This window comes from Elephantulus edwardii, unplaced genomic scaffold (assembly GCF_000299155.1).
Source record: "Elephantulus edwardii isolate Elephantulus edwardi_28Jun2011 unplaced genomic scaffold, EleEdw1.0 scaffold00494, whole genome shotgun sequence".
Lineage (NCBI taxonomy): Eukaryota > Metazoa > Chordata > Mammalia > Macroscelidea > Macroscelididae > Elephantulus > Elephantulus edwardii.
Genome location: NW_006400244.1, coordinates 446393 through 468636, shown reverse-complemented (window position 1 = coordinate 468636; position 22244 = coordinate 446393). Strand labels below are relative to the sequence as shown.

The window sequence follows — 22244 nt, the reverse complement described above, 5'->3', positions numbered from 1 at the left end:
AGCGGTCTCGTGGGTTCTCACTATTGGCCCGGCCCGACATGCCTTCTCCTGCGCTGCCGCCACAACAATCGCCACGTGCTAAACCTTAGCACCTGCTCATTGGCCAACAGTCGCAAGCCTAAGCCTTCTGGCCCGCCCCTTTCTTTCTGGGTCAGGTCTCCCAGCCACCACTCCAAATACTGATTGGCTGAACGCCGGGCGCGCAGCAGATTTAAGAATGGGCTGCAGAGTGTCTCACGTGTGCTCGAGACGGCTCGATGGCGTACAGGGGCCTGGTGGCCGAGTTCCTACAGGTGCCGGCGGTGACACGCGCCTACACTGCGGCCTGTGTGCTTACCACCGCTGCTGTGGTGAGCCCTAGTGAGCCGGTGGGAGAGGGGACGGCGTCCAGGCGGGTGGGGCCAGCGTCGCCATGGTGACGACCCTGGCCAAGATTGGGCAGCCTCTGACGCCTCCCGGGTCTCACAGCAGCTGGACGTCCTCAGCCCGTTCCAGCTCTATTTCAATCCGCACTTGGTGTTCCGGAGGTTCCAAGTGAGACCGCCCGCCTCCCCTGCACGCCCCGGCCCCTCCGCTCCGTCCCTCTCCTATCCTCCCGCCTATTCCCTCCTTTCTCTCCCCTGCCCTGCCCACTACTTGCCTCCTCGTCCGCGTTCTGACTGCCCCTCCCTTTCTGTGCTCGCCTCTCTTCCCTCCTGTTTGCCCCTCCCCACCCCTTTCCGTTGTCTGTGCCTTCCCTCCCCTTCCCTCCTCCCCTGAGCACCGCGCCCCTGCCAGTCCTCCTCTCCCCTTCCTTGCTTGCCCCAACCCTCCCACCACCTCCTCCGCCCATGCCCCGCCCACTCTCCACAGGTGTGGCGGCTGATCACTAGCTTCCTCTTCTTCGGCCCCCTGGGCTTCAATTCCTTATTCAACCTGCTCTTCGTGTATCCTGCGCAGGCTGAGGGCAGGGGTGCGGGGGTGCGCGGTTGCGGAACACAGGCCAGCGATCTTCCTATACTAGACCCAGCTTCCGCTCCTGCCGTCTGCTGGAGGAAGGTTTTTTCCGCGGCCGCAGGGCTGACTTTGTCTTCATGCTGCTTTTTGGTGGCTTCCTCACCACCGTATCCTTCATGGCAGGCCAGGGCAGAGTTCTCACAGTTTGGGAAACAGCAGCGGCCCGCACGTGCCCATGATCCAGTGGAGCACTGCAGGAGGTGGGAGTGCTCGAGCTCCAGAGATGTCAGTCCGTGAAGGGCAGTGGGGAGCTGGACAAGGTGCACGCGTAGGGTAGTGGTACGGAGGATGGTGCGCGGGGCTACCTGGGATGTCTCTGGGGCCTGTGAAGGGCAGTGGAAACCAGAGCAGGGCACTGGAGGGAATGGCGGGAGGGGTGGCACATAGAGATGCCCAGGGCACCATCTGGCGGGAGGGTAATGGGTAGGTAGGTAGGGAACATAGAGGAATTATGTGCATGGGGGTACTCGGGACTCCCAGGGGTGGCAGCTGGCAGGAGGGCAGTGTGGATGGGGAAATGGCATGGACACTAGTGCAAGCTAGCAGAGGGTAGTAGGGAGCTAGGTAGGGATCACAGGAGAATAGTGTGAAAATCAGTCATTGCACGGGGGTGCCAGCTGGCAGGAGGGAGGGCAGTGTGGATGCAGGGGAATGGTGTGGAGGGTGGTGCACTGGGTTTCTCGCGGTGCCAGCCAGTACAGGGCAGTGGAGAGCCAGGCTGGTGGAAGGGGAATAGTGTGGAGGGCGCTGGGAGATGGCAGTGGGGAGCTGGGCAGGGTGTATGGGAGAATGGCTGGAGAGTGTTGCACAGGACACCAACTGGAGGGAAGGCACAGTGCAGGGGAGAGTGGCTTAGAGGGCTTGAAGGGAAGGTTCAAGAAAGACAGAGGCTTGGTGATCAGGGACCTGTTCAGGGCCCAGGCTGCAGGGTTGGGTGGGCTCAGCTTCCAGGTCCCTTGACTCCGGCTGGGCGCTGGGCCTCCTGGGCAGCCTGGCTTTCCTGGGCCAGGCCCTCACAGACATGCTTGTGTATGTGTGGAGCCGCCGAAGCCCTAGGGTCGCTGTGGATTTCTTCGGCCTCACTTTCCAGGCCCCCTTCCTGCCCTGGGTACTCATGGGCTTCTCACTGCTGCTGGGCAATTCCATCCTTGTGGACCTACTGGGTGAGTTGTCTGCCCATCCCAGGGGAAGTCCAGGAACTTACCCCACCCTCTTGGAATTTGGGTAGGGGCATGAAGGGGTGTGCATGTGTAACAGACCTGGAGTGGTGGACCAAGGCCAGAGTGGTGCCTTCTCCCCTCAGGGATCATTGTAGGACACATCTACTATTTCCTGGAGGATGTGTTTCCTAACCAGCCTGGGGGCAAGAGGCTACTGCTGACCCCTCGCTTCCTGTGAGTCTTAGAAATGCCCTCTTCCTGCCTGCCCAATGCCCTGTCTGCCTGGCCTGCTGCAGGCTGTTTAATGTGGGTCCCCCACAGGAAGCTTCTACTGGACAACCCAGGGGAGGACCCCAACTACCTACCTCTTCCTGAGGAGCACTCAGAACCCCATCTGCCACCCCCACAGCAGTGATGTGCTGGCCCAGGGCCAGTCCCCGCAGCCTTCCACCTCACCCATGCTCCCAGCTCACTCATCCTAGAGGTCCTGGTGCCTACACCAGCCCTAATAAAGAGCAGCCTGCAGCCTGAGCTACGTGCTCACTTCCTATGCCCTGTCTGTGCAGGCCTCACCCTGGGCCACCAAGCAGTCCCCTGAACCCAGCGCTGGGCAGGGGATAGAAGACCCCACCACAAGGAGCTGCCCACAGTGATCCGGCGGGGCTCAGGGCCTCTCCCCCCTTTTGGCCATCACACCGGCCAGGTCGCAGCTGCCTGGGCCAGTTTGTAGGCGCTCTTATCGTTGCCCTTCACTGAGCACTCTCACTTCCTCACCATCAGCTCTTCCCCCTTAGTAAGGGGCCTGCTCCTGATTATCCAGCTGATACCATAGAGGCTAAATGACTAAAGGTATTGGCTGAAGCCACCCGAGATCCTCTCTGTGACCCCAAATTCTGGAGGAACTTCCCCTTACAAAGCTGTTCCCTACAGTGCAGTCTCTGATCTGTCAAGTGGGCGCCCACTGAGCCAGCCAGCTTCCTACTGTCCCTGAGCAGGCCCCACACAGGGTTTAGCCAGGTGGAAACCAGGTGCACAGCCTGTCGTATGCCTACCTGGGCCAGGTAGGGGCCCAGGGCTGTTGGTTCCTCATAGACCCTCATGGGCCAGCGTCCTGCCGGCCCGCCTCAGGACAATCCTGGGGAGGGAGAGCAGAGCAGTGTGCTGTGGTAAGGCTAGCAAGGGTTGCCCTCCCTGGGAGAACCCAGCCTGATACATTCCCACCTGCACCCTCGGAAGGACTGCAGAGAAGCTTGAATGCATGCTACAGTACCCAGGGCCAGCACAAGAGCCCCATGGAGGACACACCACTGCCCAGTGTGTCCTCTGAGTCCCCTCACTGCCCACATATACAGCATGCCAGCCTGCATTCTGCTGTGTTGTGGCCCTGGGACTCAGTGGTGACAGAACCTGGGGACCCAGAGAATCACAAACACGTGTGCCATGTAGGGTGCTGACCTATGACCCTGACTAAGGCCCAGGTACCCACCAGCCAGGCTCTGTGGACAGCCCTGCACTCCCTGTTGCTATCCCATTAGTACATGGAGAAAGAGGCTAAGACTTGTTTCCTTTTATTTTAAAAAGTTGCTGGCCCTACCTGGGGCTTCTATAGAAAAATGAGAACTCACAGCAAAGCTCCTCTGTACCCTAAAGATCAGGAAGGGAAAAAAAACAGACCAGGAAGAGGGGCTTGATGGTGGAAGGCACTCCCACACCCCATGGCGTCTGCCCCCCACAGTGTTGTCATCTGAACTGCTCCACTGACACCAGCAGTGCTGCAGCTACCAGGCTGGGGCGGTGTTGGCGAGACGTCGCATCCGTCTGGAGAGAAAGGACAGTGAGGCAGGGTTACTCATGACTGGGTGCCCACTGTGACACTCAGAGCCCCTCTCTGAGACTCCAACCCAGGGGTGGTGGCTGGCCTGACCCAAGGCAGGTACCTGGTGTTTCTGTCCTGGTCACGGATCTTCTTCTCCATCTCGGCGTCCGTCAGGGTCTCCAGCAGGGGGCACCACTGGTCGGCGTCGCCCGTGTTACGGATGGCTATCTCCACCGTTGGCAAGGGGTTCTCGCTGTGGGGAGGGCGGTGGGATTAGAGGCACAGGCCAGGCCCCCAGGGGCTCACCGGCCAGAAGGAGGTGGCCAGTGTCTCCCAAGTCCTCAGGGACTTCAGGGGCTGCTCACCCCTTAGGATTGTGCACTGCAGTCCCCCCAGGATCCTAGGGTCAGGCTGGGTCTCAGAACTGATGACCAGTGAGCAGGCTGGAAACTTGAGTTCCTGTTCCAACTGGACCAGGGTTCCCCAGATCCACAGTCCACACCCTGGATGGGATGATGCCCCAGGGAACCCAGGGAAGGAAAGCAGGTCAGTGGGCGCATGTGGACTGGGTAGGAGGAGGGCACTAGGTTTGTAGCTGCACAGATGCTGAGGGGCTGGGCCCCCAATCACCCCTACCTTAAGAGAGGAGGCGCAGTTCCCAAGCTCTGAGCCTTGCTTGGTCAGTCATGTGGCCCTGGCCTGCCAGGGAGCCTCACTAGGCCCTCAGGGTCTTCTCAGAGCCTGCCCACCTATCCTAGGGGACTGCAAAGCCTCTAGAAGAGGGCAACCTGCCAGGAAGTTCTGCTTGTCATCTATGCCACTGTACAGTGTCTGTGTTTGAGGACTGCTGTAGTGACAGCCAGACAACAACCCTCACTGAGGGACAGCCAGCCAGCACTGCACACTGAAGGACAGATGGCCAGCACCCCCCGAGGTCAGCCAGACAGTACTCCGTACTGAGGGACAGACAGACAACATCCCACACTGAGGGACAGCCAGACAGCACCCCCTCACTGCGGGGCATCCGGAAAACATCTCACACTGAGGGACAGACAGCACCCCACACCGAGGGACAGCCACCAGCAACCACATGCTGAGGGACAGACAGATAGACAGCAACTCATCACTGAGGAAAAGCCAGATAGGCCCCCTACACTGTGGATGCATCTGAGGGTCTGGCATCTTTTCAGCTCCGTGGCTGACCCAGGCTGACCTCTACCATGGCTGAAGCTGGGCCCACAGCCAGCACGTTCTGGGCTCCCATGCTTACGAAATCCCCTAAGCCTCACACTCTATCCTTCCAATTCATGGGGTCCCTGCCCATGGTGGTTGGTGGGGAGCACAAGCTGGTGACTCAGTGGTGTGCATGCCTGGAGCACATCCCTGGCCCCCCAGCCAGGGTCTGGGGTTTGGCAGTCCAGGAACCACTGGAACCAGACCCCAAACACCATCAATCACGCGGCGCCGGCTAATTCCAGGAGGGAGACATGAAAGGAGCCACAGATCGTATTTTCAGCCTGCTTAAACATGTGGTGGGGGTGGGGTCAAGAGCAGTCCCTGTCTCCTGTTTACCCTCAGCATGGAGAGTCCACCCCAGTGGGCTTGTTCCAACAAAGACCCACGTGACCCTGTGCTCTGGGGACCAGCTGTAGGCCAGCCTGAGCTCCAGGTAAGGACACGGCTGGAGGGAAGGGCTGAGCTCAGCCCCTGAGCCTGCAGAGCATCAGGCCAGCTGAGACCATCCCAACAGACAGTGTCAGGCAGGGGGTTCACACAGGGTGAGGTACCTGCTTCCCGAGATGTGAGAACTGGGATGGAGCAAACACCCCAGCACACTAGACCACCAGCCTGCACCTTCCTGATCTAGATTTGGCAGTGGTGTCCTACACACAGCATGAAACGGGTAAGAAACAGAAAAGGAGGTAAACTGGACTTCTTCATAATTACACTTTTGTTGCTGGAAAAAAGCTATCATCAAAAAGTGAAAAGATGGCAAACACAACTGAGGGAATTTTTTACAAGGGAGCTCTCACAGCCTAGTAAGATGCTGCTCTGGGAATCCACAGGTTGCTTTGCAGAAGGATGGGGAGTCTCCTGTGCAATCTGCTGCCTCTGACAATCCACTGGAAGGTCAGTTACGGGTCAGGGTCAGTTCTGACTCAACTGCATACAATCATTTGTGGTGTTCAGCACTGTATAGTTGACCTCTCACAGCAACCCTATGAACAACGGATGGAGATCTTGCCCCATCCTTCCTTGCAATCTCCGCCACACTCAAACCTGTAGTTGTAGTCACCGTTAACTTGTCTCCTTAAAGGTCTTCCTCCTTTTGCTGACCCTCCACTTTTCTAAGCATGGTGTCTTTTTCCAAGGACTGGCCTCTCTTAATGTTTCCAACATCTCTGCCTTGAAGTATCACTATCCTTGTCTCCAAGAAGCAGCCAGGTTGCACTTTGTCCAAGACAGACTTGTTAGATCTTTGATCAAGGCAGCCCATAGGACACTCTATTCTCTTTTCCAACATCACTTTTTCTGCAGTTTGGTTTTCACTGTCCAACTCTTAGATGCATATGCAGCAACTGGAAAATACCATGCTTCGGGTCAGGATTCCTTTACCTTTAAAAGTCCTTCCTTGCCCTTTAAAGAGGTCCTTAACAGCAGATTTCTCCAGTGGAATACATCTTTTGATTTCTTGACTACTACTACCATGGGTGTTGATTATGGATCAAAGTAAAACGAAATAATTGACAACTTCAATCTCCATTTATCGTGATGTTGGGGAGCTCTAGTGGCCTAGTCTGCAGGGAGGTGGGCTGCTGAACCACAGACCACACCTCTCTGGTCATCAGTCCACCAGCAACTGTGCAGGACCAAGATGGACAGCCTCTGCTCCTGCGATTTATGGCCTTGGACACTTGTTGGAGGGTCAGCTATAATATGGTTCCAACTAGACAATAAACAATGAGCATTTGATGTGTTGTCGAGTCAGAAATGACCCACAGATGACCTTCCGGTTGGTTTTTAGAAGTAGTAAATGGCCCAGGAGTAGAGTCCTATCCTTCTCTCATGGAGCAGCTGGTGGATACGAACTGCATGCCTTTGGGATTGTGACGCAGCTTCTTACCACTAGGTCACCAGAGCTCAATGAGTAAGTGACCGTGAGGTTATATATTAGTTCAGCTGCAAGATTTTTGTTTTCTTGATGTTGAGGTGCAATCCATATTGAAGGCTATAGTCAATGATCTACTTCAGTAAGTGCTTCAGGGTTTTTCACTTTCTGCAAGCAAGGCTGTGCCATCTGTATAACATGTTACTGATGAGTCTGTCTTCAATCCTGATGCTAAAAGCAACAAGGGGCCAGCAGACACCAACACCTCAATCAAGCCTCTCAGATGGGGCACGTTCTTAGGACAGAGCTGGGAGCTCAGCCACTGTATGGGTCACTGCTCCCAGCAGCGCTTCTCTTGGTCAGAGAGAGGAGTAGGGGTGTTGTCTCATATGGTTTCTGGGAAAACAGCATGAGTCACAGGCCGGCTGTGAGCACATGAGCTGTGGTCGTCTGGAAGGCCTGCGCCTGGCCTGCTTCCGATGACCACCACGTGTGGGTGGTAGAGTTTGATGTGATGACTCCCAACATCCTGTTTTGATCCAGGGGTGCTCAGTGTCTCCCCCATACTTCCCATAGACGAGCATGAAGAGGACAGAATAGGCAGGGGTCTTGAGACCCCACCAGCTAGGTGTCTGCAGGGCCACATGCTCCCGATAAGGGCAGGAAGGCTGGGCGAGAGGACACATTCTTGCCACTCTGGCTCACACCTGATTGTGTGCTCCCCAAGTTCTCTGACTCCACAAGGGAAAAGAAGGAAGCAATGAGAAGGCCAGACAGCAATAGGAAGGCTATCTGTGGCGAAATGGGCAAGGCGCAGACCCCAAGTAGGTTGGTGGGGAGGGGGACATGAGAGCTGGGGGCCAAGGTCTGAGCCAGGGAGGACAGACAGGTCTTGGGGGTTGACGGAGTCATGGTCAGAGTTCTAGCTGCTGTGCAACTGGGTCTGGGTGTGCACTGTCCACCATCAAATGGTCTCTGGGCCAAGGCCACAAGGGGATGGGGCACAACACGGGAGGACCCACAATGGCTCAAGCCACCAAACTGTTACGGCAGCCCAAGGTCCCAGAAAGCTCATGGGCCCTACACCCACCTGTGCCATATCACAGAAGGTGACAGAAGGGCAGCATCCTACCTGAAGGCATAGGTCTTCTGGTGCCAGCTCAGCTGCCCTCGGATGCTGTAGGCAATGGTTGTCACGAACTCCCCGCCCAGGCCCAGCTCTGAGCACAGCTTCAAGGCAAACTTTTCAGGCGAGTTCTCCCTCTCCGACATATCCCACTCAAACTGGTCCACCAGAGAAATGTTGCCCACGTGGATGTTCAGCTAGGGCCAGATGCATGAGTTAGCATGATGCCCACACCCGGGAGGCTGGCAGGTGCCAGTGGGTACCTGTGAGCTACCCTGTCCCTCCCGCTGCGCTCCCCACCTGTAAATGGACTGGCTGGGAGCCTCCTGGGGCTGCGAAGTGGGGGCAGTTTGAAGCCACCACCCCAGGCCTGCCCCCTGCTAACTAAGGCCCTGTCCTCCTGTCCCCTCAATGCGTGCCCACACTGCACTGGGTTACCCCATAATTGTTTGTGCTGAGTTACCTCACACTTGTCTACACCAAGTGACCCCAGCTTGTCTACACTGAGTGACGTCACATGTGTCTACACTAAACTCTACCGTGTGAACCACAGTTGTCCGTACAGAGTGACCCCACACTTTCTAAACCAAGTAACTCCAGTTTGTCCATACTGACTGACTCCACCTTGTCAGCATTAAGTGACCGTGGATTATGTACACTGAATAACCCCACTCTTGTCTGCACCAAGTGACCCTGGCTTGTCTGTGCTGAGTGACCTCACCTTGTCAGCACTAAGTGACCCTGGATTATGTACAGTAAGTAACCCTGACTTGTCAGCACCATGTGACCCTAAATTATGTACATTGAGTGACCCGGTTTGTCTGGGCTGAGTGACCCCACCTTGTCAGCATTAAGTAACCCTGGAGTCCACACCTGACTTGCATGGTATGGCTCTGGGAAGCCTTCCTGAATCTCCATGAACAGAACAGTCCTGCCTGGTGCTGACACGGGGCAGATGCCCACCTTAATGATGACCCGCTGGTCAGATTGATCCTCCAGGATGCTGTCTGTGGGGTAGGACTCGATCTGCTGCCGGATGGCTGAGGCGATGGCTGGTACAAACGTCAATGGGTTCAAGTCCAGGTCATCACAGAGAATTTCCGAGAACATCTCAGGCGTCATCAGCTTCTCTGCAGTCAGGAGACAAGGTGGCCAGCTGAGCCATGGCAGAGGATGTACTGCACAGTGCTGCCATTACCCATGACATCCTCTCCTACTACACAAAGGAGTCCACCCCTCCCAGAGCTCAGCTCTCAGCACCTCCCTCCCTGAACAACAATGCTATTGCTGGAATCAGGTCAGCTCTCATGGTGATGTCACACACAAACCAAACACAGCCTGGTCCTGCTCCTCCCCACCACTGCAGGGAGGGACAATCATTCAGCTCTTGTGCCTGCTCATATCCCTGAAGGTCCCCCATGCCCTCACTGACCCAACACAATGGCTTCCTCCAGCCCCCACTCTCGCTCCTGATCATGTGTCCACAGCAAATGGGTTAGACAGTACTCTGCTGGCCAATCAGGGAAGGAGCGGTGCTGCCAACCCAAAGGTAAGCAGCTCAAATCTACCAGCTGCTCTGTGAGAGAAAGATGGGCCACCTCCTCCCATGTGATCTATGTTGTTGTTAAGTGCCATTGAGTTGCAGGCAACTCATAATGACCCTATGAAGGAGAGTCCTCAACACTTGGGTGTGTCTCATCCTCTCACCAGGTTCGTAGGGTTTCTGGAGGCAAGCTACTATGGAAGTGGATGCCGCTCCTGCTTCCAAGCTTGTTTTCACTGGGGAGCTGCACAACCTTTAAGTAGCTTACCATTATCTTGCACACCCAAATGCTGGCAAACTCTGGGCCGGACACCCCCAGCTCATCTGGCAGGTCCACTCTGCCAACCCCCATTTGGGGCAAATAGAATGCCACAAGCACCTGGATCCCTCCATATCTGCGGCTCCTCAAGACACCCGAGTCCATGCACAGCTGACACTAAGCCTCCCGCATGTGATCTATAGCCTCAGAAGACCTACTGGAGGGTCAGGTATGGGTTGGTTCCAACTCGATGGAGTGGGGGCCATTAGATTTTCACTGGCTCATTTCCAGAAGTAGATCCAGGCTTTTCTTCCTCATCTCTTAGTCAGAAAGCTCCATGGGAATTGCCCTGCTAGTATCTGAAATACCACTGATGGCCTGTTAGAACACAGATCATTAACCAAAACTCGAGCAAACTCTAAGAGAGACCTGGTCAGCCAGCTGGCCAAGGGCGTGTCTGCCTGCAACTACTCCTGGCCTTCATCGAGAGTGTGCGAATGGGCATTTGTGGAGAGGGGGATTGCGTTTTCTTGATGAGAAGACAATTTATACTGAAAACTGTAGTCTTTTGGTCATCTTCAATAAGTGCTGTAAGTAAATACTTTCTATAAGCAAGGTTGTATGATCTGCAAGCTTTTCCTGCAGAAAGTCAATGCCTATAGACTTCAATATGGACTGAAGCTCAACATCAAAAAGATAACGATAGTCACGACTGGACCAACTGGCAGCACCACAATTGAAGGTGTTAACAGTTTCTGCTTGCTCAGCTCCACAATCAACACACATGGCGCCAGTTGTCAGGAAATCAAAAGATGAACCACACTGGGGAAGCTTGCTGTCAAGGACCTCCCCAAAGTGCTAAAGAGTCAGTCTAGGAACTAAGGTGTGCTTGATCCAAGCCATGGTCTCTGCAATTACTTGCTATGAATCAGAGAGCTGGACAAAGTCTAAGGATGGCAGAAGAAGAATCAATGCTTTTGAGTTGTAGTGCTGGAGAAGAGTATTCAAGAGAACTAACAAGTCTGACTGGAAAGATGAAATCAAGTTTCTCCTTGGAGGCAAGGATTTTGAAGCTCCATCTCATACTTCAGGCATGTGGCCAGGAAAGACCAGTCCTTGGAGACGGACATCAAGCTTGGAAAGGTGGAGGGACAGTGTAGTAGAGGAAGACCCAAGATGAGATAGACTCATAGTAATAGGGATAGTGGGGGTAAATATGTTGGAGTCAGTGAGACTGGCTCAGGATACAGCAGGTTTCAGAGATACTGTACATAAGGTCACTATGAGTTGCAAGCAACTTGATGGCACATAATAACAGCAACAATAATGTGCAGTAATAGAGGTTGTTGATGTGTTTTCCATCTTCCAAACCTGATGCCACATTCTTCATAGAGTCTAGCTCTATATTCTCTTTCAACATTCAAAAGCAGCAATTCTCTTTTGCTGTCCAGCATTCATGTGAACAAGGTGACTGAAAATACCTTGGCTCAAGTCAGGAACACAAACCTCTCAAAGTGACATCTTTGCTTCCCAATACTCCAAAACAAGATCTTATGCATCAGATCTGACTAATGCAGTATGTCGTTTGACAGCCTCTTCCATGAACACTGATTGCAGATCCAAGAATAATTAAATTCTTGACAATTTCAACCTTCTCTCCATTTTGTGAGCAAACCTCTTTTATAGACATGCTCTTATATTGAAACAGATGAGGGAGAGAACTGTTTAAAAGGGACATATGAATGGGTATTCTTGTCATTACAGAAGTCCAGAGTGAAGGCTGCATAGTGGAGTGGACTTGGGGGGGGGGATCTCATAACAATGAAAGAGTTTTTCTTTTCAAGGAGAAGAGTGAATTGGGGGGTAGGGGGTGGGTAGGGAGAAAAGTGCAACAATGAATGACTGGAAACCCTAAGTCTCTGTAAACTTTCATTAAAATTAATAAAATTTAGACTAGCTCTAAAAAAAAGTTACTCCTTTTTTCTCACTAGATACTTACTCCATATTGACAATAATTTAAAAAAACCCTACTATTAATTTTGAAAACACTGTTTTGCCATATTAACCAATTTACCTGCATGATCACTGGTATATTTGAGCGAAATGTGATCATACTCCAAGCAAAATAATTCCATATTACAGAATATAACTTACATTTAACTTAGGTTATTAAATCACCACTCATGTAAAAAAAAAAAAAGAAGTGCTCAGGGGAAGCGATTCAATGAAATGTTAACTTGTATTGCTCCTGGGAAATCAGGAAGGAGAAGTGGTTTTCTTGGGAAATTTGTACAAAGAATGTTATAGCTACATAAACAGTTTTCTTAAAAATGCTTGCATCACTTAGTCTCACGGCGCATCTGTCAGCCTGTTGCAAGACTGCTGAGGTGTTAATAATGCTGAGTTTGCCTTCTTATAAAAAAACTCTCTTCAGTACTTCTGAACGCTTTAACTTTCACTTTGTTCTGCTCGAAGTTGAGTTGTTATTCCGCAGTAAGTTCTTTGCTCTTGCTCCTGAGAGAGTTAAAGGTTTTCTTCTTCGACATTATTTGATGTAGAAGTGGGATTTTAAATGTGCACTGTCTCCATCAGACCCCAGTATTAAATACAAATGGTTTGGCACTGGCCAAGACTTGGGATTTGGGGTCCTTATCACTGAGGACTCTCAGAAATTATCCCAAGATAAATAATCTCTCGAATCTGAGCTCTGTTGTTTTGCACTGTAACTCTCTGAGTTAATGTAAGGATTTGTTGTTTTTTAAACTATCTTCAGAGGAAAAGTGAGAAATGCCAGTCCCAGGATGAACTGAAACCACTCCAGTCCTTTGACATGCTTGTTCTTGTCTGGTAGGCATGGTCTTACTAAAAACAGTCTTTTTCCTGCAGAGTGACTGGAAGATTTGAACTGCTGACTGTACAGTTAAGAGCCCACCACACTGCAAACTATGCCACCTGGGCTCCTAAATTGGTACCTAGTCTCTAAAAGATAGCAAAAAAGCAAGATTAGTTCACTGCAGGATACTGTATCTGAATTAACAAACAAGGAGCTCCAGTCTCAAGATCTTGCTCCTATTTTACCTGTCCCATTGCCTCAATCTCTTTATGCCTCTCTATCCTTTCATATGTTGATAAATACTGTGTGAATTTTTTCTCTTTCCTGAGAAACTCACTTAAAAACTCGGAACTGAAACTTCTCTTAAAATCCACCCTTGATTCAGCCTGCATTATATTCACTGCTTCGGCCTCACTCAGAATTGTACCATATTTTGAAAGGCTTCACAAAGATCATCTGGAAAAAAAAATCTTTAAAAATTCCTGTTGAGGTTTACAAGTCTGGACTTCTTGTTTTGTACTAACTTGTTCATAAGCTGGGCTCTAGTGATGTAGGGTGTGAGGAATTGCAGGGCCAGTCCATCAAATGCTCTACGGGAGAAGGATGGGCAACTGCCTCTCACGTGATTTATTATTGTTGTTGTTGTTGTTGGGTGTTATTGAGTATGACCCATAGTGACCTATGAACAACAGATCTGAACCCTGTCCTATCCTGGGCCATCTGCACACTTCCTGACACACTGGAGTCCATCACAGTAGCCACTCTGGCATCTTCTTTGCCAACCCTCTACCTTTCTGATCATCATGTTCCTATCCAAGGAAGAGTCCCTCCTAGCAACATGTCCAAAATATGTGAGACAAGCTTTAATATTTTTTTTCCTTGTTGTATGCTGTGAATTAGATTCAACTGGCACCAGAGGAGACCGTCTCTCCTCCAGGAGAGCATCTGGTGGATTCAAACCACACAGCTTCAGGACTGCAGTGCAGTGTCTTGCCACTAGGCCACCAGAGCTCCCTAAGCTTTATTATTTTTGCCTCCAAAGAGCACTCAGGCTGCACCCTCTCCAAGACATAATAGTTTGTTCTACTGGCCATCCATGAGATATTCAGCACTTTTCTTCACCACAACTCAAAGGGATCAACTCTTCTTCTAACATCTTTATTCACTCTCCAGCTCTCAGATGCACAGCAAGAAGGACCATGGCCTGAATCAGACGCATCTTAGTCTTCAAACTGACATCATTACTCCTCAATACTGCTGGTACCAAGAGTGTTAATTATGGATCCAAGTAAAATGAAGTTGTTGACAGTTTCAATCTTTTTTTAAATAGTATTTTATTTTTTAAATTTTTGACGCCTTTGAGCTGTGGTGCTGGAGAAGAGTATTGAATGTACCATGGACTGCCAAGAAAACAAAGATTCATCCAAGAGAAGGTTAAACCAAGCTACTCCTTGGAGGCAAGGATTCTGGGGCTTTGTCTGACATACTTTGGACATGTAAGGAGAGACAGGTCCTTGGAGAGGGGCATCATGCTTGGTAGGGTAGAGGGACAGCGCAGGAGGGGAAGACCCTCTATGAGGTGTATTGATTCAGTGACTGGGGTAATCGGGATGGGTGTGTCAGAGGCAATGCGATTGGCACAGGATAGAACAGGGTTTAGAGCTGTTGTACATAGGGTCGCTATGAGTCGCAAACGACTCCATGGCACATAACAACAACAACAATCATCAAATCAGATGTGACTGGTATAGGAGGAGATTGCCCTTCCTTCTCCAGCAGGGCATCTGGTGGATTCAAACCCTGCACCTCTGGGATTGCAGTGCAGCTTCTTGCTACTAGGCCACCAGAGCTCCCCTAGTTTCAATCTTTTCTCCATCTATCACGATGCTGCCTATCAGTCCAGTGGTAAGAATCTTGGTTTTCTTGACCTTGAGATGCAATGCATATTAAAAGGTTTATTTCTGAGCTTCTGCAACAAGTGCATTTTTAAAATTAAGAAGGGAGTATGTCAGGGTTGTATTCTCTCTCCATACCTATTCAATCTATGTTGAGCAAATTATTTGACTCTATGAAGAGGAACGTGGCATCAGAATTGGAGGGAGACTCGTGATTTACTGCCTTTGAAAACCCACTGGAAGGTCAGCTCTGGGTCGATTCCTACTAGACAGAATGAGTTTGAGTTTTGGAGGGTTTTTTTAAGTTCACATGCTAAGCTAAGCCAAAGGAAGCCCTAGTTGTGGCTGAAGTTCTATGAATAAGAAGTGCCCAAGGGCAGTGCAGCTTTAAACAGAAAGAAAGCAATGACTCAGCTGTCAGAATCTCATCAAAACATGAGTAAAAGACTGCTGAAGGCTGCCCAAAGGCTGCCCCCACCTAATGACTAAAATCCACCCTTGAGCACAAAGTAAGGCTCTAAGTGTTTATAATTATCTGGTATGTCTGCTCTATAGTTTTCTGAGCACTTTGGTTTTTCCTTATCTGCTGAGGTACAACTAGAACTTTCAGCTCTGACTTCACTTCGAGACCAAATCCTGAGATGGTATTGTTAGTTACGGGATGATGACTGGGCTGGTAAACGGCCCCCCCCACTGTAGAACCAGCAAATTTGGCTGATAAATTTTTCAGCCTCTTGAGGCTGAAAGGAACAAAAAGGCTAAAAAAATCAATGGCACTCCAGTTACTGTCATTACAGTCCTCTCCACAGAAAAAGAAAAAAGCTAAATAAAGCTGCTAATAGCCCTCAGGCTGGCATCTGCCACTACTCTAAGGAACCAGGTCACTGGAAAAATGTTATACCCTGAAAAACAAGACCAAACCCCCTCAAATATGTCCTTCAACCTAATACAGAACAGGTCTCTGGAGACAATAGGACCCTTCCCCAGGGAGGTGCTTGCCATGCAAAGAGAAGCTGTTGCAAATAGCACAAAATAACCATTTTGTTGTTGTGTGCTGTTGAGCTGGATCCAACTGGCACAGGAGGAGACTGTTCATCCTCCTCCAGCCGATCACCTAGTAGATTTGAACTGTGCATCTTCCTGCCACTAGGCCCCAAGAGCTCCCTGGAGAACCCGTTATCGATCAACACTGGGGCCGCCCTATCTACTACTAACTCTACTTTTCCACAAAGGCCCCTGTCTCAGAGAAGAGAATCTTCAAACACTGAGCCACTCTATCCATTCCAACTTGTCTCAAGCATATCAAAACTTTTTTCTGCTTAGTCTAGATTCCTCTGGAAATTTGTTAAGCTGAGATCTTTTGTGGAAACAGAATTCGCATGAACAATTTACTGCAAAAAGAGAAACAGTATTAAATTTGCCTGATGTTTCCAAGTTGGTGAATCCCGGTGTGGAATGAGAACAGATCCTAAGGGAAGAAGATTCTGCAGGTGTTGGTCATGAAGAATGAGAACTCACTTCCACCTGGCCCTCTCTCCCTTGGTAAACCACTCACCTCAGCCTAGCCCTCTCCCTTCTGGTAAATCTTTACTTCCTCCAACCTTGTGTGTGGCCTGTCTACTGATTGAGGCTGTTTTGTCAGCAGAACCAACCAATCAAGGCTCAAACAGATGTAGCTGAAGAACTGATGACTTTGAGTTGTGGTGCTGGAGAAGAGCCTCGAACATACCATGGACCACCAAGAAAAACAGGTCTGTCTTGGAGAGGATGAAACCAAGTTTCTCCTTGGAGGCTAGGATTTTGAAGTTCTGTCTTACATACTTTGGGCACGTGGCCAGGAGAGACCAGACCTTGGAGAAGGCCAACATGCTTGGAAGGGTGGAAGAACAGCCAAGAAAGGAAGACCTTGGATTAGACAGAATTATACAGTAACAGCAACAATGGGAGTAGGTGTGTCAGAGTCAGTGAGACTGGCTCAGGACAGGGCAGGCTTCAGAGCTGTTGTATATATGGTTGCTAAGAGTCACAGGCAACTCATGGCACATAAAAACAAGCAACAAACCCTTGCCAGATTCCTCAGTATCTTCTTGAACTAAAAGCCAAGGAGAGAACTAGCTCCCATTACACAAGGTAAACTTTTCCTCAAGACTGGATTGTCCCTTGGACCAATTGTTTAAATATCCATTCTTAATAAATCAAATAGTAAAGAGTGAAGGTTTTGTTCTGGATTTGCATATCACTAACTGGTCTTTTCAACTGGTATCTATGCATCCAAGATCTGGACAATTGATAAGGATGAGAGCAGAAGAATTAATTCCTTTGAGCTGTGGTGCTGGAGAAAAGCATTGGATATCCCACGACTGCCAAGTGAACAAACAAGTCTATATAGAAGGAAGTGCAGCCAAGGGGCTCCTTGGAGGCAGAGATGATTAAACTGTTTCATGTGCTTTGGGCATGCTGTCAGGAGGGACCAGTCCTCAAGAAAGACATCATGCTGGGGAAGGCAGGAGGGAGGAAGAAAGACAGGAAGATCCTTAGCAACATGGACTGACACAGTGATGAACAGTGGGCCCAAGAATATCAGAAATGATGAAGATTCTGCAGAGAGTTGCCTTGAAAAAGTTCTCACTTTCCTGGTGCAGAAACATCAGGAAAGTATCCAAGGACTGTAAAAGTCTGACCATTTGGCCCAAAGTGAGCAATATATACTCACAATGTCCCACATGACAGTTCAGTTTTTTCCCCTCCTCAGTCCACTTCAGTCCTTGTCCCTTCACAGGTGTGGATCCCAAATTCCATCCCTGTGACTGCTTCCTTCTGGAGAACCCAACTAGGAACACTGAAAAGAGAACTCATGGCTTCAGGTAGGGCCCAGGACAGAGTGTCTCCACAGGTACACTGTAAGTACAGATCTGACTAGAGAAAACAAAATTTAAAAAAAAAATGATGAGGATGGCGCAGGATAGAGCTAGGTTCAGATCTGTTGTTCACAGGTTTGCTGAGTCACAGTTAACAACATGGACCCTAAATTAATGACTGCATTATTCCTAGGTTTCCTGTAGTCCCAAACCTTCACTTACTGCACTCCAAGGGTTTGGCTTGCTAACTTTGGCTTCACCTTCACAGCTATATCCCCAGACCTAGGATTTGCCAGCCTCCATAAGCATGTCAGGGAGCTCAGGTAGCCTACTGAAAAGAAGCTGAGCTGCTAATGTAAGGCTTGTGGTTCAAATCAACCAGCTGCTCTGTGGGAGAATGACGGACATTGTCCACCCATGATTTACTGCCTTTTGAAAACCCACTGGAGGGTCAGCTATGGGATGGTTCTGACTCAACGGCACACAGTAACAAGTAGCATGTGAGGGGAGCTCTGGTGGCACAGTCCACAGGGGGACTCACAGCTAGCTCAAAGGCTGCACCTCTCTGGAGGTTCAAATCCACCAGCAGCTCCCTGGGACAAAGATGGTCAAATCAGCTCCTATGAGATTTATGGCGTGGGAAACCCGTGAGAGGGTCGTGATGGGTTGGTTCTGACTTGAAGGAAATGAGCTGAGTAGAGTTGAGACAAGCTACTCTGAAAGAATTGGCAAAAAACGAGGCCCTAGGAATTGATGGCATAGCAAATGACATATTTCAACAAACAGAAATTTCCTGGATGTGCTCATCAAGTTGTGCCAAGAAATCTGGGGGACAACCACCTGGCCAACTGACTAGAAGAGATTTGTATTTGTTCCCATTCCAAACAAAGGTGAACTGACAGAGTGTGGAAATTATCAAACAATATCATTACTATCACATGCAAGCAAGAGTCTGCTGAAGATTATCCAAAAACGACTGGAACATCACATCTATAGATAACTGCCAGAAGTGCAAGGTGGGTTTAGAAGAGGCCGTGGTCCTGTCAGATGGATCTTGGTTGAAAGCAAAGAGCACCAGAGGAATGTCTATCTTTGTTTCATTGATTATGCAAAGGCATTTGACTATGTGGATCATAACAAACTGTGGCTAACTCTGAAAAGAATGGGAATCCCAGAACACTTGATTGTGCTTATGTGAAACCTATACTTGGACCAGGAAGCAGCCATCAAAACAGAGCAAGAAAACGGCATAGTTTAAAACTGGGAAGGGTGTTTGCCAGGGATGTCTTCTATCTCCATACCTTTTCAATCTATATGCAGAACAGAACCAGGAGGGTGGGTTCTATGAGGAGGAATGTGGCATCAGGATTGGAGGAAGACTCATCAACAACCTGTATTATGCAGATGTCACAACCTTGCTTGCTGAAACTGAGGAAGACCTAAAGCACTTGCTGCAGAAGGTCAAGGACTGCAGCCTTCAATATGGATTGAAGCTCAACATCAAGAAAACAAAGACTGTCAGCACTGGGCCATTGGTAGTATCATTATAGATAGTGAAGAGATTGAGATAGTTAACAGCTTTAGTTTGCTTGGCTCCACAATCAACACTCTTGGTACCAGCAGCCAGGAAATTAAAAGACAAATTACATTGGGAAAATCTGCTGTCAGGGACCTCTCCAGAGTACTAAAGAGCCAACAATGTCAGTCTGGAAATTAATGTGCACCTGATGCAAGCCACAGTCTATGCCATTACATGCTATGCATCGGGAAGCTGGACAATGACTAAGGGTGATAGGAGAACTGATGCCTTTGAGCTGTGGTGTTGGAGACAAGTGTTGAATATACCATGGTCTGCTAAGGGAACAAACAGGTTCATGCAGGAGAGGGTGAAGCCGGGCTGCTCCTTGGAGGCAAGGACTGTGAAGCTTTATCTGACATACTCTGGACATGTTGCAAGGAGGGACCAGTCTTTGGAGAGGGACGTCATGCTTGGGAGGGTGGAGGGACAGCGCAGGAGAGGAAGACTCTCGATGAGATGGATTGATTCAGTGACTGGTGTATTGGGGGCAGGTGTGACAGAGATAATAAAACTGGCACAGGATAGTGCAGGGTTTAGGGCTGTTGTACAAAGGGTTGCTGCTATGAGTCTCAGGGCACTTAACAATACACAACAACAAGAACAACATCTTAGTGTCACCTGGGGAAATCAATAATCTACCTAGGCTGTAATGCTCTATGATTCATTCAATTCCCTATTTTCTCCAAAGTCTCTATGCAGACTTGCAGTCTTTACTGTTTATGAGCAAATCTAAATTGCTGCAATATGTTCTTGATTTATTCATATGCTCAACTTCCTGACAGGCTTCCACTGACAATAGCACAATGTGGTTAAAAACACTTGGCTGCAGCTACTGTTTTTCCTGTCAGGTGCTGTTGAGTCACCCCCAACTCATCCAATCTCACACACAACAAAAAGGAACCCCGCCTGATCCCGCACTATCCTCCAAACCTCTGCGATGTTTATCCTTTTGTCAGCGAGGTCTCCTGCTCTTTCCTTGACTCTGTTTCCAAGTGCATCTTTCTTCAGGGGCTGCCTCCCCCTGATAACATGCCCACATTACGTGGGACAAAGTCTTAGCATCCTTGTACTGAAGGAATATTCTGACTGCACTTCGTCCAAAAAAGACATGTTTCCAGGGGAGCTCTGGTGGCCTAGTGGCAAGGAGCTGCAACTACAATCCCAGAGGCTCACGGTTCGAATCCACCAGATGCTCTGCCGGGGAAGGAGGGTCAATCTCCTCCTGTACCAGTCAGATCTGATTTGACAGTACACTCACACAAAAATAATAATAAAAAAAGAATACAAAAAACAAACAAACAAAAACAAAAAAAAAGACATGTTTCCTATTTTGGTTGTTGTTGGTTTGTACCACCAAGTAAAGACCAATCCATAGCTGACTCCAGCGGGCTTTCAGCGGCAGTAAAGGGCATGAGAGTGCCTATTTTTCTCCTGTGTAGCAGCTGGTGGATTTTAACCAAGTACCTTTTTGTTGGCAGCACAATTCCTCACCTCCAAGCCACCAGAGCTATTTTGGTAGGCAAAGACTTACAAAGCATCATGACAGATGGTGAAGAGACTGAGATTGTTAACAGCTTTAGTTTGCTTGGCTCCACAATCAACACTCTTGGTACCAGCAGCCAGGAAATTAAAAGACAAATTGCACTGGGAAAATCTGCTGTCAGAGACCTCTCCAGAGTACTGAAGAGCAAGGACATCAGTTTGGAAATTAACGTGTGCCTGATCCAGGCCACAGTCTATGCTATTACATGCTATGTATCAGAAAGCTGGACAATGACTAGGGATGATGGAAGGAGAACTGATGTCTTTGAGCTGTGGTGCTGGAGACAAGTGTTGAATATATGAATGGTCTACCAGGAGAACAAATAGGTTAGTCCGAAAGAGGATAAAACCAAGCTACTCCTTGGAGGCAAGGACTGTGAAGCTCCATCTGACATACTTTGGGCATGTTGCAAAGAGGGACCAGTACTTGGAGAGGGATATTATGCTTGGGAGGGTGGAGGAACAGCAGAGGAGAGGAAGATCCTTGAAGAGATGGACTGACTCCGTGACTGATGTAATGAGGGTTGGTTTGTCAGAGACAATAACATTAGCTCAGGATAGAACATGGTCAGAGCTGTTGCACACAGGGTTGCTGTGAGTCTCAAGTGACTCAAAGGTACATAACAAAACAACAATCAAGCCGATGAAAAGACCTGGACTTTTGGGATTTCTGGCAAGATGACAGCCCAGACCTCTACAACTAAGAACCCAGAAAACAAAGATAACACATATAGGCAACAATCTTGGAAGCCTGAGTTTCACAGCAAATGATATAGTAGTAGTTCAAATGCCAACTGAAGAACAGAAATTAAAACACTGAATGGGGAGGCAAATGGGGCAGTGAATTGTGAACGGACCTGACACAGCACAGCCATTGACAAAGCACAGCAAAAACTTCTGCAAGCAGCTTTCTGGTTGACACAGTAACCGTGGACTGTGATGGTGTCCAAACCAGGGGCAGGCTGACAATAAGAAAGGTGCTTCTTATACCCTGCTGCTATGGATCAGGGGAGTGACTTCACCCACCACACAGCCAGTGGTCTTTGCCTAGCTTTCATCCAGTCCATGCCATCCTGTTTTCAGTACTGGGGGTGCACACATAACTCCACACGCAGAGACTCGTTTCTGTAGCTGCCAGTGAGTGACTGTTCCTGTGAGGAGGGGCACCTAGCACACAGTGATTCCCAGATTGATAGTAATCCCATCTCTGACTGGGGGTCCTTGCCTTTCTCACCTCTGACCATGTGGCCTTGTGAGCTCCAAGTCTGAAGAGGCCACACCCATGCTTGGAGCTGTGTGCACTCCTTTTGTTGGTGACCATTTCTGGCAAGTATAGCATCCAGTGCACATCACCCCAATATGTTACTGTAGAATACTGTTGAATCAGAACAGACTCATAGCTGACCCTCCAGTGGGTTTTCAGAGGCAGTAAATCACATGCTATATTTTCTTCTCACCTTTGGTTTTCTTAGTCTTTCTTTGCCCTTGTGTCTAAAGGTGTCTGTCTCTTATAGAGACAATAATTCTA

General features: G+C 49.5%; 2 protein-coding genes across 3 annotated transcripts in view; one reads left to right on the top strand and one right to left on the bottom strand.

The window, feature by feature from the left end:
- The first annotated feature begins 257 nt into the window (after positions 1-257).
- On the top strand, positions 258-2571 carry DERL3 (derlin 3). The gene is made up of 7 exons (XM_006903018.1): positions 258-350; positions 469-534; positions 853-926; positions 1010-1105; positions 1969-2159; positions 2300-2390; positions 2478-2571. The coding sequence occupies exons 1-7, from the start codon at positions 258-260 to the stop codon at positions 2569-2571; spliced, it is 705 nt and encodes a 234-aa protein (XP_006903080.1).
- Positions 2572-3925: 1354 nt separating this feature from the next.
- Positions 3926-22244, bottom strand: part of SMARCB1 (SWI/SNF related, matrix associated, actin dependent regulator of chromatin, subfamily b, member 1) — a 38599-nt gene continuing 20280 nt past the window's right edge. For both annotated transcript variants that reach the window (XM_006903016.1, XM_006903017.1), the window contains exons 6-9: positions 9171-9337; positions 8214-8404; positions 4094-4225; positions 3926-3974 (exon numbers count right to left, since the gene is read on the bottom strand). In XM_006903016.1, the coding sequence (XP_006903078.1) occupies positions 3935-3974; positions 4094-4225; positions 8214-8404; positions 9171-9337 (530 nt within the window). In that variant the 3' untranslated portion in view covers positions 3926-3934. The remainder of the gene's footprint in view (positions 3975-4093; positions 4226-8213; positions 8405-9170; positions 9338-22244) is intronic.

Excerpts from the sequence above, each read along its gene's own strand:
- DERL3 (XM_006903018.1), top strand. The coding sequence starts at position 258 with ATGGCGTACAGGGGCCTGGTGGCCGAGTTCCTACAGGTGCCGGCGGTG. Across the intron at positions 2,160-2,299 it reads CATCCTTGTGGACCTACTGG|GGATCATTGTAGGACACATC; the intron begins GTGAGTTGTCTG and ends TTCTCCCCTCAG. Across the intron at positions 2,391-2,477 it reads CTGCTGACCCCTCGCTTCCT|GAAGCTTCTACTGGACAACC; the intron begins GTGAGTCTTAGA and ends GGTCCCCCACAG.